Genomic DNA, 18,994 nt, shown 5'->3' on the forward strand with positions numbered 1-18,994 from the left:
TATTTATTTATTTATTTTTCTGCTTAACCAGTTTTTAAGTTTACTGAGCACAGAGAACAAATCTCACTCATTTTAGTACTGGCTTGAGTCAATAGATATTTTAAAGCATTTAATGAATCTAACTTTGGATATGTTGAATGTTGGATACCTGAGTTGCCTCTAGACTGTCCACACAGAGATGTCCACTAAGCAGAGAATAATGGGACTATCAGATACGATGATGGATGGCAATGCACAGCATACAGAACAAATGATAAAGAGGCCTGAGAACATAACCCTAGGAAACTACAGTAAAACCTTGGGTTGTGAGTAACTTGTTCTGTGAGTGTTCTGCAAGTCAAGCAAACATTTCTAATAAATTTTAACTTGATAAACAAGAAATATCTTGAAATACTAGTACATGATGCCCAACATCACATGATCACAAATGAGCCAAAGGTTTTTGAAATTCCCTTTGATATGCCAGTACTCTGGATTACAAGTACGTTTCCAGAATGAATTATACTTGCAAACCAAGCATAATTTGATCTGAAGTTAGGAAAAGAGCTGTTAAGAAAGACAAGAGTGATCGCTTAGCACTCTTATTTGTAATTCCATCACTAAATTTACTTTGTTGCCTTCCACCTATTTATGCATTCAAATCCACAACTTAAACTACCTATTCCTTTATGGAAAGAATAATATTTTAATTGTACCTTGAAAGGGTCAGAGAGAATGACACTAATGAGAAAGATGAAATGGTTAGACTGTTAAGAATACCATATGAGATTAGAGGTAAAGACAGATGTAGATATACATAAATTCCAAGACAGAAGGAATGGAATGTTAACAGAATTTATGTCTGTAAACTTTTATTTTCTTTGTGATGCTAAGGCTAATGTAATAATTAAGAAAGAAACTGGTTTAGTGGCTTAAGACACTTCTTTTCCTTATTTACCAAATTTGATCATGGTCTCAATTTCATTTCCTAAAACAGAGTTCAATATATACCCTTACTTCTATTTCTAATGCTCTCATTATATACATAAATGTATAAACTAATGAACACAGCACATCTTGTCTAGACTATTTCAATAGCTTCCTAACTGATCTCTGTGCCTCCAATTTCTCCTTTTTCTAATCCATTTTCCTTTCCCCCTCAAATATTTATTTTGAGAGAGAGAGAGAGAGAGAGAGAGAGAGAAAGAGAGAGAGAATGCACACACATGAGTAGGGGAGGGGCAGAGAGAGGGAGAGAGAGAATCCCGAAGCTCTATACTGTCAGTGAGAGCCTGATGCAGGGCTAAAACTCAATGAACTGTGAAACCATGACCTAAGCTGAAATCAAGAGAAGGATGCTTAACAAGCTGAGCCATCCAGGCGTCCCTTTCTAATCCATCTTTCACATCACTCTAAGGGGGTGCCTGGGTGGCTCAGTTGGTTGCGGGTCCGGCTCTTGATTTTCAGCTTAGGTCATGATCCCAGGGTCATGGGATACAGTCTTTGTTAGTCTCTGTGCTGATCTGGAGCCTGCTTGAGACTCTCTCTCTCCCCCTCTTTCTCTTTACTCCTCTCCTCCATTTGCAGGTTCTCTTTCTCAAATTAGAAAAAAAATCCTCAATACATCTTTGTGCTTTATTTGCATGGAATGCCCTCTCCACCATTTCTACCTTGCATATTTCAATCATTCTTTAAGGTTCAACTGAAACATTATCATTTCTTTGATGCTTGATGATCAGCAAATTTTAAGAGCTCAATTAACATTGAGTAGCTGTTTGAATTAAGGCTGGAGAAAAGGTGGCAAACAATATGAAGAACCCACCTACAGGGGGTTCTAAAAGGGTCGATTAGAGTAACTACATGGTTTACGTTTATTTTTTCCCCCTCTACTATTTAAATGTCTTACATACACATCACAGGTAATAAATCTGTTTGAATAAAGAAGTAATGCATATTCAGTATCCATATTAAGAGGAAGTCAACTAAATTGGTCCTTAACTATCTATTTAACTCAAATAAAAACAGTTTCTCAAGAAACAGCTGTATGATTAATCCAATTACGGCGCTTGAATTCAGTGCGAGAACTAATATCCCAAATTACTTCTATTTATTATTACAGAATCTTTGAGTATCAACCAACCTATTCTTTTTTTTATATATTTTTTAAAATTTATTTTTGAGAAACAGAGAGAGACAGTGTGAGCAGGAGAGGGTCAGAGACAGAGGGAGATACAGAGTCTGAAGCAGGCTTCAGGCTCTGAGCTAGCTGTCAGCACAGAGCCCAATGCAGGGCTTGAGCCCACAAACCGTGAGATCATGACCTGAGCTGAAGCCAGACGCTTAACCGACTGAGCCACCTAGGTGCCCCTAAACCAACCTATTCTTAACTCTGAATATTTTCAAAGTGATAAAGACCAATCCCATATAATCATCATTAATTTTCCCTATATATATTTAATATAGAATATAAATACTAGAAAAATAATAATGGGTAGACAATAAAATACAAATTCTATTACAAAAATCCACTTTTGGCACATAAAATAAATTAAAGAATTGAGACATTTAAGCACATGATTCAAATAAAAACGAACTTCAGATTTTAAGAGAGAGGGGTTTGTTGTTAATGTCTCATTTTACATGTCTCATAGGTAATTACAGTCTCTGCTCTTCTGCTACATGGGTGGCTTCCTGTTTTCCTATTCTGTAACTATTTATACTAACATTTTAGCATTTTTACTGTATTAGGTTGTGTTTATCTGAGTTTTTACTTTTTCCTTATAGAACTTTATGGGAAGAAAGAAACGAGAAAAAGGGTAAAATATGTAAATATTCTGTAGCTAGTACAGGAGAGAAGGTTTGAGCAAAAAGTAACAATAATTTAAACTGTTTGCCAAATAGACTTAATACTCACCTGTCATCAGTACTCTGCTCATCATGCAAGAGTCGCTCTTTATTTAACCCTATCTTTTCAAGCTCATGAGTTAATTTTTCGAGATCATTATTCATTTGTTGAGTCTTCAATTTTTCACACACCAAATCCTTATTTTAAAAGGAATGCAAGACTCACATAAGTGTCATGACCATGAACATCTCAGAAATTCAGTCAAGATTGTAACTACCACTATCCAGGAATACATATATATAATTAAAACCAGGAAAAATAGAAATGTTATTGTTAAATTTTTCCTTCATCACTAACAAGTAGTTAAGCAACAAAATAAACTAGTTCAAACAATATGGTTTTACTTTTTTGCTTTTTGGGTTTTTTTTTTTTTGCTAATATTACTTATTATTTTTTGTATTAAAAACTAAAAGGAAAAACTCTTTACTTGGGAACACTTTAGGTTTGAAAGCTGTGAGAAAAAGAACACATACCCATTAACTTTTTAATAATGAGCTAGAACTTTAGTACATGTTTCTCCCTATGAATATATGCTGGATGCAACACCCTTCTCCCACCACAAGCATCCCTCTGCCAGTGGAAGAGGTCTAACATATTGATCTGAAGAACAAGGAGACACTCCTAGAAGTTCAGAAAGAAGGAACCTTGTTCATGTCTCTAGGACTGTACAACAACAGAAAGAAAAAAACAAAAAGCTAATAATGGGTCCCTCTCAATGCTTCTTTAGCAGAAATGCAGACTTCCCAATGCGACGTTCTGCCAGAATGAAAGAAAGTTTTTAACTGAGTTATCATACAGAGTGTAGCATAGGGATAGAAAAAAAAAGGCCAAGCATGCTATGGAGAACATGAACATGATCTGTACCATGTTTCACTTAGACCTACTGCCAATCTACACCAGAAAAATTTCACAACTCTTCTCAATACACAAGTCCAAGCAACTACCAATTGTGCAGTGTGAACTCTTAAAGTTCAATTTGATTTGCATTCTCAGGCTTAGAGAGCATAATTCATGGGGATTTGAAATCTGAAAGATCTGGATTTGAATCCAACAATCCAACTTTGCCATTTATTAGCTAAATGATCCTGAGTAAGTTACTTAATATCTCTTATGCTTTCTAATCTAATGGGCATAGTACCTATAGAGGATTAGCTATAAAAATTATATAAATAAATACAATTTTTGAAGTCCTTAGCCTAGTGCCTGGCATATAGTTAACATTCAATAAATAGTAGCTATTATGCTTCCTATTATACTTTAGAATTCAGTAATAGTCTTGACCAAATATTTTAATATTATTTTGAAATTAAACATAAAATTATAATGTAACAAGTGAGATACCACATGGAAACCTTACTACTACAATATCTCAAAAATAAATTCACATGTACTTCTTTGTGTAAAAAAAGTAGAAAAATTTAGAAACTCTAGTTCTAAATCCAAATTTCTACTTTGAACCATAAGCAGATGATGCATATTTCTGATGGGTTCCAATAAAACTTAACAAAGCCTTGAATTAAAAATATAAAAAAATTTCCCTTAAATTTAGTTAACTGGATTTACCTCTCGTAATGTAACTAAAGTTTTAATATCAATAGTTGCTCTTTTCACAAGCTCCTTATTCTCTTTCTCTAATTCTTTCAGACGAATGCAGGATTCTTTATAAATACTGATCTCTTTGAAAAGAGTTTTGTTTTCTTTTTCCAAATTTCCAATTTTCACATTATTTTCTTCTAATGTGGTATCTTTTATTTCTGCTTGTTGTCGGAGTCTTTTATTTTCCTTTTCCAGTTGCTTCTTATCCTTTTCCAGTTGAGAAGTCTCTTGCTCTAATGATTTATTTTCTTTTTCTAGTTGTTCTAGTCTTTTGCTAGATATTTTTAACTCTTCTAGGTTCTTCTGCAATGTTTGATTTTCCATCTCTAGGTCTTGTAGCTCACTCTCTAGCTGCTGAATTTTTTTATTGCTATTTTCTAGAGCTTTCTGTAGCCTTTGATTTTCTGTATCTAAACCCTGGTAGCTAACTTCTAAGCGTTCTGTTTTCTTGAAAGACGCTTTCATGAGTTCTAAACCCTTCTTAAGTTGCTCTTTCTCACTTTCCAGTTCTTTATTTTCTAGTTGTAGCTGAGCCATTTTCATGCTTGCACATTTCAAAGATTCCACATTCCTTCTCAGTTCTAAGTTTTCCTCATCTAGTTGGGAATTCTCTTTTTCTAGGGATTCTAACTGAAAAGTAAGGTTTTTAAAGCTATCTAATGTTTTTTTTAATTTTCTATTTTCTCTTTCTAGCTCTGAATTTTCTTGTTCTAAGGCCTCAATTTTTTCACAAGTAATTTTTAAATTGGTTATCTTTTTCTGTAACAATTCATTTTCTTTCTCAAGATGATGCAACTCATTTTCAAGTTCTTCTGCTCGTTCTCCTTTTTCTTTATAATGTTCCAATTCTTTTCTAATTTGTCTTTTCTCAAATTCAATCTTGCTTAACTTGCTACTTGTTTCTTTGATAGATTCATGGAGAATTTTATTTTCTTTTTCAATGTCTTTCACCCTTGCTTCAGCACTGATCTGAGAACGCTGTCTTAAAGAAGACACAGTTTGATTCAGATGTTCATTTTCCTGTTCCAGTATTTTAATCTAAATGAAAACAACAAAGGAGAAAACTAATAATGTAAATTAGCATAAACTAAACATTTTAAATTACAGTTTTTTCCTATTCAAAAACTAACAGCGAAATCAGAACATAAAAGAGTGCTATTATGTCTTACTTTGAATTCTGACAAATATTTGCTCACAGACCACTCTGTACATGTACTTCCAGGTCATAAAGGTTCTGTCCTTCGGGAGTTCATAATGTAAAGAAATGATTAGGAGAGCTGTACTTAATATTAATCAAAGTGATCTTCAGATTATATAGTTACATGTTTCAAATTCAAATCGAAATATAGGTGAAATGCACACACTTATCTCTTTATGGATATAAGCTTTTATTTTCATTAAATAAATTTTGCAATGTATACATCAAGTGGGTTCTTAATAAATATTGCTATATTTTATGTGTATAAATGTGGGTGTGTATTCATTCTCCCAAGAATTGTAATCTGGAAAACATAAAAAAAAAATCCTCTGGTATACTCAAAAACTAATTTTTTATAACATGACCTAATTTTTGTAAACAATCTTACAAGAACCTTGTAAAAATACAGACTTATGTTTAGCTCTAGTATTTGTATTCTGGAGCTCTACTGAAACCTTTATTTTTACAGGTAGCCTGAGAATTATACCTGGATAATAAAAAAAAAAAAAATCTTACTTCTAAAAAAGTAACAGAAACTTTAATGTAGCAAGACACTCAGTATATCCAGTTCTCAGTTTCCTAAAGCATAAAGTGAGAATGACCAATAAACACTTGAAAGCAAATATGAACGCATTCCAGAGAAAGTTGCTGCCAACACATCTCCCTCTTTCGTAGGGTCAGAGTACAGGTGTATCTCTCCCCACTTCCATGCAGGAGCTTATAATCTGCAGCCCTGCTCTACAGACACTTGAAAGCCCAGGCACTGTTAAATTTTATACCAGATTATTATTAAATATACTGGCAACTTAAAAAATTCTAAGCTTCCACTTCAACTTTCCCATGTATATGGGATAGAAAATGAAAACCACAGTTACTCTAAAATCTAAACAATTCCAAAATATTTCCCTTTCATGTTATACGAAGATTTTCTTTGCCCAAACTTTAAATAACTTACTAATAGAATTTAAAATATATTGCTTAATAGGAAATTTATGAACCTGTCTTTCTGAATTTTCTCTTAGTGTTTCAATTGTTTTTTCAAGCTGAGCCTTCTCCTTCATTAGATCCTTGCTTAAATTCTGACAATTCTGAAGACTTTGTTTTTCTTGGATAATCTCATTTTCAAGAATTTCAACCTAGAAAAAATTAAATCAAAAAACAATGTAACATTAAATATTTAACAATGGAAATAGGTCAAAAGATAATCTTGGAATAAAAACGAAAATACAGTTTTAATACTCAAATGATAAAGGTTAAGAATTAAGTAGAGAAATTCAAGTAATACTCCATGCTAATTTTAACATCTGTATAAAATATGTAGACATGACTATCTTTCTTATCCTCTGTATCTTTGAAGGACACATTTCCACTTCTAAATAGAAAAATAAATCCAACTAAATATATGATAATTATGTACTATATGAATACTGTAGAAATTTTATTTGAAGACTCTCCTGGCTTGAGGAAATTTATAAATCAAAATTTTAATCATAGTCAATAATTTCAGCGGAAAAGGAAGAAGAGAATATAAAAAGCATGAAAAAAAAGACAAGAAAAAGGTAAGTTTAATGAGGAAACAGAAAGGAATTAGGTTTAAAATAAAAAGGAAAGAGAGGCGTCTGGGTGGCTTAGTTGGTTAAGTGTCTAACTCTTTATCTCAGCTCAGGTCTTGATTTCAGGGTTGTAAATTTAAGCCCTGCACTGGGCTCCATACTGGGTATGGAGCCTACTTAAAAAAAAAAAAAAGGGGGAAGAGGGGGAAAAAATAATGATACTAGAGGAAAAAAAGAGCTGGACAAAACCCAGGTAAATGTTATAGTCGAGGTTTAAATTTATTTTCATATATACATTTCAAAGATATGATTAAGTATGTGGTTAATAAGCATAAAATAGCAAATTCAGTTTAAATTATGCCAAACCACTGATTTTCCCATTATTATATAATATAGCCAAACCAGATAATAAAAGAAAATAAAGATTTAGCTATATAAAATATTCCACTTCAAGCTTAAGGATTACTTAAATCCTTAAATCAACAGTGAAAAATTCTTGGGCTCCTGGGTGGCTAAGTTGGTTAAGCATCCGACTTTGGCTCAGGTCATGATCTCAAGGTTTATGAGTTTGAGCCCCAGGTCAGGCTCTGTGCAGACAGGTCAGAGCCTGGGGCCTTTTTGGATTCTGTCTCCCCCTCTCGCTGCCCTCTTCCCTCCTGCTCTCTCTCAAAAATAAACAAACATGAAAAAATCTTTTAAGAGAATAGTGAAGAAGTCTAATTGTAACAGTCTTTACATAAAGAATTTTTCTATTTTAGTATCAATGGAAGATAACCACATATGGAACACAACATTCCAGTAATATATCAAAAGCATCAAGTCAAATCTTTTTTTTTTTTTTGAGAGTGAGTCCAAAAGAACATTGAGCGGGGGAGGACAGAGAGAGAGGTAGAGAGAGAGAATCCCAAGCAGGCCCACACCACCAGTGCAGAGCCCAATATGAGGCTCAAACCCACAAACTGTGAGATCATGACCTGAGCTGAAGTCAAGAGCCAGAAGCTTAACCCATTGAGCCACTCAGGTGCCCCTCGAGTCAAATCTTACCCAGTTACTCAATTCAACATGTTCAGGAAGCTTTTAGCTATCAATTACTGATCTGGTTTTCCCATTAAAGGTTGAATTAAATAATAACAGTTAGTTAATTAAACTCATATGTTGTTGTCATCAATGGAATTCAAGTGAAACATTCAGTTTACAAAAGATACCTTTCATATAATGAATTTATAATGCTAGAATCACTAAAAATTTATTAGTCTTCAAATCTAATTTTTAAAACCAAATTACAATTTCCAGTCCCAAATATACATAATAAAAGCCAAAATAAAACTGTTTCAAGTTCCATTTAGTTCTAATTCACTCCTACTTTTTACACAATACTGGTTATAAAATTCTTATTAAGATTATTTGGTTAATGGGTTAAAGATGATGCAAAAATATTTTAAAAGACTATCTGGCAAGACAATCAAGGAATTTATTTGCATAACCTAAGGCAGTGGTTCTCAAGGCATGATTCCAAAAAAGTGGGAATACCATCACTTAGGAATTTCTTAAGAGATGAGAATTCTTTGCTCCTACTCCAGAACTACCAAATCAGAAGCTCTGGGCATGGGGTTCAGAAATTTGTGTTTAGCAAGTCCTGAAGGTGATTCTGAGGCATACTACAGTTCAAAAACCACTGGTCTAAAGATTAGGGAGAGGTTCATAACTGAATCTGGAAATCCAGAAACTAAAGAAAAACCAAACATGGCTAACTACATATAGAAATAATAACAAATTCATAATGGCTTATGTTTAAGAACATTTATTACAGTATTATTCACTGTGACCAAGACCCAGAAACACACGTTGGGGAAGAGATGCGATAGGAAATATTCATGATAAACATATTATGTATGTTATCATGATGTACATATTTATGTACAATATGTGTATGTGTGTATGCAGAAAAATACTCAAAACATAAATCACTTGGCCTATGGAACTGGAATATTTCTGTTGAACCAAAACCTTGTTCACATTCAGGTTTCAGAGTGCTTACATTGTGGTATCTAAATACCATTTCCCACTAAAAGGAACAAAGGCTTTTTGGAGAAATGGCTATTTCTAGATCTGGGGCAGGAAATGTTTAAGAGGAGCTGAGTTATGGCAAAAAGCACAGAGGCTCACAAGGAGTACTAAGACTGTGTCACAGGGATGCAGGAAGCAGCTTAAAGAGGTGGGACAGTTAGAAAAACAAATGCAGTAGGCTAAAACACTTCAAATATTTTTAAACACATGAATTCATAAAGAGAATTAAAAAAAACTCATTAATTATCTAAGGAGGATATGAGAAAACTAATCCATTACCAGGGAAACTGGTAAATAAAAGAATCAAACATTCATCCTGCTTTTCCCATGAGAATTCCTGAAAGTAAAATGATAGTTGTTTTTTTAACCAACTTTTATTTTTATTTTGTTTATTTTTAAAGGATTTGGTGGTATTTTACTTATTTTGTTTTTAAATATTTATTTTTGAGAGAGAAAGAGTATGAGCAGGGAAGGGTCAGAGAGAGAGGGAGACAAAGAATCTGAAGCAGGCTCCAGGTTCAGCTGTCAGCACAGAGCCCAGCGTGAGGCTCGAACCCATGAACCCACAATCTGCAAGACCATGACCTGAGCAGAAGTCGGTCGCTTAAAGGACTAAGTCACCCAGGCACCCTTAAGCAAAACTTCCATGATAACCAACATGACAAAAAGACAACTAGACATGTACTTCATGACTGAAATAGACTATGAATATTCTTACTAAAAACTCAATTTGAATCTATTTAAGACTACAGATAAAGTAAGACCAGAGGAAACAAAAGAACTTGCTAAAGGACACAGAGCAAACTCTAGATTATGGAAAAATTACTAAACAACCTGATTGTTTCAACAGAAAAATTGCTAAGTAAGGAGTAAACTGGGGCACCTGGGTGGCACAGTTGGTTGAGTGGCCAACTTCGGCTCAGGTCATGATCTCACAGTACGTGGGTTCAGCCCAGCGTCAGGCTCCGGGCTGACAGCTAGGTCAGAGCCTGCAGCCTGTCTTCTGATTCTATATCTTCCTCTCTCTGACCCTCCCCTGCTCATGCTATCTCTCTCTTTCTTTCAAAAATAAATAAAACATTAAAAAAAATTTTTTTTAATAAGGAGTAAACTGGGCACATGAGTGGCTCAGTTGGTTGAGCATCCGACTACAACTCAGGTCATAATCTCATTGTGAGTTGTTGTCTGCCTGTCAGCACAGAGGGCTTCTGATCCTATGGCCCTCCCCTCTGTCTGCCCCTCCCCTGCTTGTGCTCTCCCCCAAATAAATAAATAAATAAGATGAAGAGTTAACTTTACACAAAAAAAGACTTAATAGACACATTACTTGACTGAATGTACTGATATTATTTCAATTCAGATTTTAACAAAATGTAAAAAAAAAATTCCAATAGACTTGGAGAAACTGAAATGGTAACCAACTCTATTAAACTTTTCGATGTGACATCACTGTTCTTATTTTTTTAAAACATTCCTTACTTTTTAGAGATATATAATGAGATATTTTTGGTAAAATGATACCATGTCTAGCATTTACTTCAGTATCCTAGTGGTTGTGGAGAGAGCAAGCAAGGGTAGAAGTTAGAGTAGCTGTAAGTTAATAACTGCTAAAGCTGAATGAGTATAGGAATTGATTCACTTCACATTTATGTATGTTTGAAAATTTCTGTAAGTTAAATTAATATTGAGAATACATTAAAAAATGGAAAATAAATGTTCTAACACAGGGATATTTACACTTTTACATATATTCAACATTACATTAAACATTAATTTTTATTTACCTTTTTACTTAGTCTTTGATTTTCTTTTTCAATTTTCAGGATTTTGGAAGTGTTGCCTTCTGCAGAATCCATAGTACTTCGAAGTTCTTCTACAGTTTTTGTCAGACTCTGGTTTTCCATTTCCAACTTCAATAACCTACTTGATGTTAACTCATTCACTTCATGGCCCAAGGATTTTTGTGGTGCTATAATAATGACAAATATTGTCATTGGTAAAAACTGTATTTACTCATTACTATTTAAAATAATGAGTGTAAATGTACTATGTCACCTGGTCCTTAACTTCATAAAAAATTTATAGAGTTATATAAAATAGATATAATGAAAACACATAGATAAAAGATGGGTAAATCTTGAATTTTTAATGTACCCACAAGCATTTTAGAGGAAAAAAAGTACAAAATGTAGACTGAACAGACTACAGAGTTTCAGTTCTACTTCCAGGAGAAACTGCTTGACAATGCCCAAGCCATTTTAACCACAAAACTCTTAGATTATTTGTACAAAATATGGCTATTGCTCTCTGTGTCTCATAGAGATATCATGTGATTCAAATAAGAAGTATAAAACATGTCCAAGCCACATCTTCAAAAATTAAAGGAAAACAGTCTAAGGGGGGAAAAAAATCCTAATTTCCTAATCCTGATTCTGAGAAAGGCAAGACAGTATACAGTGGTTACCTTGAAAAGATCATTCTCTAAATGAAGAATCCCTGCTAAACTTGAGTGTAGAGAGAAGTATGTATACCATTTTGCAAAAAAAAAAAAGTATTTCTAAGTCAATTTCAGCATAGTTGCATTTTTTAGAGTAAGAAAACTCAGTTTCTGGTTCTATATATGATGTAAGTCCAAAATAGCTATTTTTAATAACCCTAAGCAGAGTCATTAAATATTTTGATAACATAAAAATTAGGATTTAAAGTGAAATATGATACTTAGAATTCATTTTGAAATCCTAGATTTCAGGAAGAGAAATGGAGAAGTACAGAAAGGTATTCTATATCTATCTATTTTTGTGTATGCTTGAAATTCTCCATCATTTTTTTTAGAGTTTGTTTATTTTGAGAGAGAGAGAGAAAATGAACACGAGTGGGAAAGGGGCAGAGGGAGAGAGAGAGAGAGAGAGAGAGAGAGAGAGAGAGAGAACCCCACGCAGGTACTGCATTGTCAGCACAGAGCCCAATGTGGGGTTCGAACTCGCTGTGAGATCATGACCTGAGCTGAGATCAAGAGTTGGATGCTCAACCAAGCCACCCAGGCGCCCCAGAAACTCTCCCATCATTAAGTTAACACACACATACACACACACAAATACCCCCATAAGCACATATTCTTTTCAAAATTAGGTATGGTAAAATATCCTCTAGACTGTAAATAAAGAGAGCCTCAATTCTTTCTAGCTTTTGTTCCAGTTAGCATATTAATTTTTTATTAAAAGTTGGAAAAACTGATAGTCATGGACTTTTTAAATTCTATTAGTTGTCCAAGTGTTCTTCAGTAAAACTTTGCCTGATGATCTGTTAGACTACAATACTCAATACACCTCAGTATTACTTTCAATACCATCACTGTTTCTTTTTTTTTTTTTAAGTTTCTTTTTATTAATTTTAAGAGAGAGTAGAGAGCAAGCAGGGGAGGGGCAAAGAGAAAGGGAGACAGAATCCTAAGCAGATTCCATACTGTCAGGACAGAGCCCAATGTAGGGCTTGAACTCATGAACTATGAGATTGTGACCTGAGTCGAGGTCAAGACTCAGACACTTAACCAACTGAGCCATCTAGGCGCTGTATCACTGTATTTCAAAGATGCTTCAGGACAGACTATAAAGAATTAAAAAAGATGCTTACAAACACTTTTTAAAGTAATCTCTATGCTCAATATGGGGCTCAAACTCAAGACCAAAAGCTGCACTAGGTCAGCCAGGAGCCCCCTTAGAACACACATTTAACAACAAGGGAAAATGCCTACATTGTAATCTTAGGTGAAAAAGAACCTGAATTGTGTATACAAACTGATCTGAAGATGCCTAAAATAGCTATTTGTTCGTAGAAAAATTTTGGAGGCCAGTTTTTTGAAATGTAAAGTGATATCAGAAATGATTAGTAACTGTAATTTCTTCCTTTATATTGGTCCATATTTTGCAAGATTTCTGGAAAGCAATTCTCTTATATGGTTAAAAAAAAAAACAAAACACACCATATTAAAACAAATTTTCAGCTCTATGACCCCAGCTAAGATGAACTGCAAAACAACTGTGATAATGATGATTATGATGAGAATGATGATAAAAATAATAAACACTCAAGTGCCTACCATTTACCAGGTACTCTATTAATGGCTCCATAAGTAATAACAAATTCAATCCTCACAATAATCCTACAAGGTACATACTATTTTACTGTTCCCATCTAACAGATGAGGAAACTCTTAACAATATAATTTTGACGAGTAGTAGAAAACATTTGTCTGAATTGTTTTCTTTATAAATTCACAAAAAAAAATACAATAGAAAAAGTTCTACAAATATTTTAAGTAACATATCTCAGTGAGTTCACTGTCTGAATATCATCACTTACACATCACTTATGTAGTGTATTTACATGGGGGTCCTGAATTTGGAATTAGGTTCTCATGTGTAAAATTAGGAAAAGCTTAATGGTAAAGAAACGTGACAGGTCATCTGTAAAAGTAATTATCCTATAAGCACCAGACTATAAGTTCTCTCAGACCTAGGTCTATCTCACTATCATATCTGCAGAGCTGGGTATAATATTTTACACACGGTAAATACTTAATACCTGGAAGGAAGGAAAGTAGATGAAATAATCTAATAGTAGGTAACTGAGGAATTCCAGAACTAATCTAATGCAAATAAATGAGATCTGGGCATTTCAATAAAGTAAATCAGTATCAGCATACGCAAATCCTAACAAGGAAAAAAGAGCAAAATTACCAATTTATCTGAGAGTCTTTCATTATCTCCAGGTACAACTGGATTGGACTGGTTGGTAGGTATAGTGCTAAAATGGAGAGTACATATATTGATGAAAATAGCCATAAAGATGCTTCACTTACTTTCTTCTGGTTATATACTCACCTAAAAATCTTCCTAACACATTTTGACTACAGTTAAAGAACATGATGACCAGCTAATATGACTTTTATATTCTATTTAGTAGATGGTTTTATTTCTCAAAATAAATTAATAAACTTGGTACCTCAGCTTCCTATGACATTAATATGAAACAGTGTCAAACAACTGATCTGTTGTTACTACACTCATGAAGTTGAGTTGTAAAATGTGCAAAGATAAGGAAAAGACCCAGGAATGTGAACATAAACATACTACTCTGTGAAATTGTATCTAGGGAGACATCTGGCCTCTTAGACATCTCTGGCTGGGGAAAATAAAAAAATCCAAAAATGTAAGCATAAATACAACTTCAAGTATTCATTTATGCATTTAAATTAAAAAAATATCAGGAATACCTTCAGCAAGTTCGCTAGTTCTAGATATTTGTTCCAGCTCCCAGCCAAGATGTAATGATTCATCCATACTTTGTTTCTGTGCCATTTCCAAAGTCATATTTTCTTCCATTAATTCTTCAATCTTTTTTCTATCCATATCACGTTCCTTTTTCATTGTCAGGGAGAAGGAAAACAAATGAAAGCTAAGAAACAGTACAATTTCAAGCTAAATATGTTCTATCACTTTTAACATTTATTTATCAGAAACTGAATAATAAAGGATAAATTTTGATTTCCTTAAAATTTTCAGTTTAAAGGCAATAATCAGTTATAACTATTAACACTGATCATTTTCTTGATCAGGTGTTTGACATCCTTGTAAAGTGACCTTCGGGAACACTAAAAACTTTTCCTCATATATTTTAATATAGTTAGTGATATAATAAGTGATATGTGACCCAATGCCAAAATTCAGCAAATTGTTTTATTTCTATATTTTATTAAAAAAATTTTTTTTAATGTTTTATTTATTTTTGATACAGAGAGAGACAGAGCATGAGAGGGGGAGGGGCAGAGAGAGAAGGAGACACAGACCAGAAGCAGGCTCCAGGCTCTGAGCGCGGGGCTTGAACCCATGAATGTGAGATCTGACCTGAGCCGAAGTCGGATGCTTTAGCCGACTGAGCCACCCATTTCTATATTTTAAAGGCATGTTTACACAACCACTTATTAGGATTTTTTCAAAGGAGAAGACAAAATTAATAACTAATACCTCTCTCTAACAAAAGCAGAAATTTGTACCACTCTTGTTTTGATACAGAATTAGAAGCTTCTAATTTATTTAGCTACCTCTGTTAAAGCCACAAAGAGCTAACAGCCATCACTGTCATTATGGGGAAATCAGATCAATCTGAGAGACTTCCTTAGAGGCCAAGCAACTGATCAACCTTACATTACTTACCATTTCCATATCATGCAGTTTAGCTTTTAGTTGTAAATTCTCTTTTTCTAATTCATGTAATTTATCAGAACGAGCTCTAGTTCCTTCTAATTGATCTTCCAACATGGTTTTTGTTTCTAATAAAACTTGATTGTCTTCTTTTAACTCCTATAAAAATTTCAAATAGGCTTTATCACAAATGTTAGTATATGTTAATTTTTCAAAGCTCTGAAACATAAAAATTCTTTATTGTAAAAAGACATTAAGCTGCCTTTATCAACAGTTCTTTATGCAACAGTAAAAGCTATTGAAAATAGAGATACAGTTAATGTTTTCCTGATTTCATTTTTTTCCCTCAGACTTTATTATACTCTTGCTATTATGCAAACAAATACTCAGTTCTTATGCTAGGATGAGTAACACAACTATAATTTCACATAAAATTGTCAGGGTATGTTTAAATTTCTTTAGTCACTAGGAAACTAAGTATAAGTAGTCTCTCTGATATTTAACACATAAATAAATCTCCATAGAATCAGGGCTTAATTTTTTTTGCTGAAAAAGATTTAAAGATTTCTCTCTACATAAACTATAGCTTCAAAGTGAAGGGCTTGGGTTTTTGAATAAAATACCAAGACTTGAGCTAAGATTCACATAGAGACTAAGACTCTATCAATAAATATTTTACATAAATATCTTGAGATAATGATTAAAATCCATACATATGTTTTGAAGACATGTGCTCACAAATCTGCCTTGATGAACTAACTATATGCCAAAGGTTTATAAAGTCAAAAGAAAGTATATTAAAACAGAGGCATTTATAAGGATCTCTTAACAGTGCCATACATATATCGTTTCAATAAACAGCAAAGGATTAACGTGCACCTTATCTTTGCTATCTACTGGGTCTATTTTCTGGTAACTTTGAGGCGAAACTGTTCTAACTACTTTCTCTTATGTCTTCACTTCTTAATTTTGCATATTCCTTCCTGCTTATCACCATACTGAAACTGATAAAACTCTCCTCTATTTGAAGAAATGAAGAAATTAACTCGAAAACAAAATGTAGAAGTATCAAATTCTTGGTGTCAAACTCAACTTCACATAACACTAAACTGCAACCATTAAGTAAGAACAACTGTCTTTTCTACACACACACACACACACACACACACACACACACACACACACACTAACACACCCACTCACATATTATTAGCAGAGAGACTGAGAGAGTGACTTCATTAATCCTAGTGATCAGAAACATGCTTTGTTTTCACTTCTAGAAACAAATTTGAAATTAGCAGAAGTATATACTTTATTCTGACTATAAGGAAGGACTTCAAGTTTTCTCTACCTATAATACTAAATAAAAATAAAAGAATGAAAGAACTTGAAGCAGTTCAATAAAATTAATAATGTCCAGAGATCTCTTTTTACAAGTATCAGCAATATGCTGATCTGCCTTTAGATGAGCACATAGAGGTATTTAGTTTGTTTAACATTTCAAAGTGCCTTAAGTTGATAACATGCATTTTGAAAAACCCAACTTTTAAACAAAATAATTTTAAATGTTTTAAATTATGGAACATACCTCAACTCTTGCCTTATAAAATTCAATATCATGTAGTCTGTCTTTATATCTGCTGACTTCACTTTCAAGCTTATCCACTCTGATTGCTTTCTCTCGAAGTGCATCTAATTCATCTCGGTACATTCTAGCAGAACGAGCATCCGAAAGCAAATTCATATTCTAAATATAAACAGATATTAATATTTTATTATTATTTTCTATTTTCAAACTGATAATCTCTCGTTGAACAACTCAATGAATTCACTAAAAGAAAAAAAAAGAAACCCCAATGGATTGTATGCTTTAAAAGTGTGAATTTTAGGGGCACCTGGGTGGCTCAGTCGGTTAAGTGGCCGACTTCTGCTCAGGTCATGATCTCACAGTTCGTGGGTTAGAGCCCCGCATCAGGCTCTGGGCTGACAGTTCGGAGCCTGGATCCTGCTTCATATTCTGTGTCTACCTCTCTCTCTGACTCTCCCCTCCTCGTGCTGTCTCTCTCTGTCTCTCAAAAATAAATAAAAAACATTTAAAGAAATTAAAAAAAATTTTTGAAAGGTGAATTTTATGGTCTGTATGCTATACCTCAATTAAGTTGTTTTTTAAAAGAGGGAGATATAAAGAAGCTGTTGATGATGGCCAGTACTGACGACTGCTGCACTCGGCCAGGGGCTGCACTGCCACCATGGGCAATTTTGCCAAGGCCACTTGTGATGCCATTTCCAGGACCTACAGCTATGTCACGCCTGACCTCTGGAAAGAACCTGTGTTCATCAAGTTTCCCTATCAGGAATTCACTGACCATTTTGTGAAGACCCCACCAGAGTCTCCACGCAGAGGAACAAAGGCCCAGCTGTGGCTACCACATTGCTTTATACAAGAAAAATAAAGTGAGTTAAAAGCTGTTAAAAAAATAAATATATAAAACAAAATGTGATGGGGAGATATATGAAGTCTTTTTTAAAAAATCAAGAATACAAATTATTTTTAAATATATATTTATATGCAAATACAAATATGCTTACATATAAATTGTTATATAAATATTAAGGAATGTAAATATATACTATTTAGGAATGTAAAATATACTCAGGATATTTTAAAATAAGTTGATCTCTAGTTAACATAATCATTTGCAATTAGTTTAAGGGTAAAAGTTAACTTTAAAATATAGGATAATGAAAACAAAGAGGCAAACACTATCACTAAAGTTAATTATTAGTTACTTTAGGAAAATTATGTTTCTCTCCAGACGTGTTATAACATACCAAAATTCTGCTGAGTTTTTCAAAGCTTCCAAGTGATGATTAGTTGCAAATGATTAGTGTTTATTTTAATAACATTTAAGACAAGTATTAAAATTCAATCTTTAAACGCTCTCTTGTAATCTTTTAGAACAACTTATAAAGTATGATCCAGAGACAGCTGTGGGGCCCTGTAAGGATTTCATTTTCATGAGGTGAAAACCATTTTCATAATAACACCAAACAATTATTTGCTTTTTTCACTGTTATTCTCTCATGAAGGCAGAGTAGAGTTTTCCAGTGGCTACATGGCATGTGATAACAGATTCAATGCAGAAACAAGATTGAGAATTTAGTAGTCTTTAGTTAAGCCAGGCATTAAAGAGATTTGCAAAAATGATAAAAAGAGAAAGAGAGAGAGAGAGAGAGAGAGAGAGAGAGAGGGAGGAAAAGAGAGAGAGAGACTTGTAAAAATGTAAAAGAAACATTCTTTTTTTTGGTTTTGGAAAATAATGGTTATAAGCATGTAATTTTTTATGTTAACATGGAATAGGTTGAGTATCACTTTTATTTTTTTTTCTCCATAATATTTTATTGTCAAATTGTTTTCCATACAACATCTAGTGCTCTTCCCCTTAAGTGCCCTCCACCATCACCACCACCTCTTTCCCCCCCTCCCCCTTCCCCC

The 18,994-nt window shown here is 33.5% G+C and overlaps 1 protein-coding gene across 6 annotated transcripts in view; it reads right to left on the bottom strand.

Annotated features, from left to right (window-relative positions):
• Positions 1-18,994, bottom strand: part of CCDC88A (coiled-coil domain containing 88A) — a 130,923-nt gene that overhangs the window by 41,192 nt on the left and 70,737 nt on the right. For all 6 annotated transcript variants that reach the window (XM_029937382.1, XM_029937383.1, XM_029937381.1 and 3 more), the window contains exons 10-16: positions 17,087-17,245; positions 15,511-15,657; positions 14,571-14,715; positions 11,083-11,267; positions 6,677-6,814; positions 4,448-5,518; positions 2,894-3,021 (exon numbers count right to left, since the gene is read on the bottom strand). In XM_029937382.1, coding sequence (XP_029793242.1) covers positions 2,894-3,021; positions 4,448-5,518; positions 6,677-6,814; positions 11,083-11,267; positions 14,571-14,715; positions 15,511-15,657; positions 17,087-17,245 — 1,973 coding nt within the window. The remainder of the gene's footprint in view (positions 1-2,893; positions 3,022-4,447; positions 5,519-6,676; positions 6,815-11,082; positions 11,268-14,570; positions 14,716-15,510; positions 15,658-17,086; positions 17,246-18,994) is intronic.

Source organism: Suricata suricatta, chromosome 4 (genome assembly GCF_006229205.1).
Source record: "Suricata suricatta isolate VVHF042 chromosome 4, meerkat_22Aug2017_6uvM2_HiC, whole genome shotgun sequence".
Classification (NCBI taxonomy): Eukaryota; Metazoa; Chordata; class Mammalia; order Carnivora; family Herpestidae; genus Suricata; species Suricata suricatta.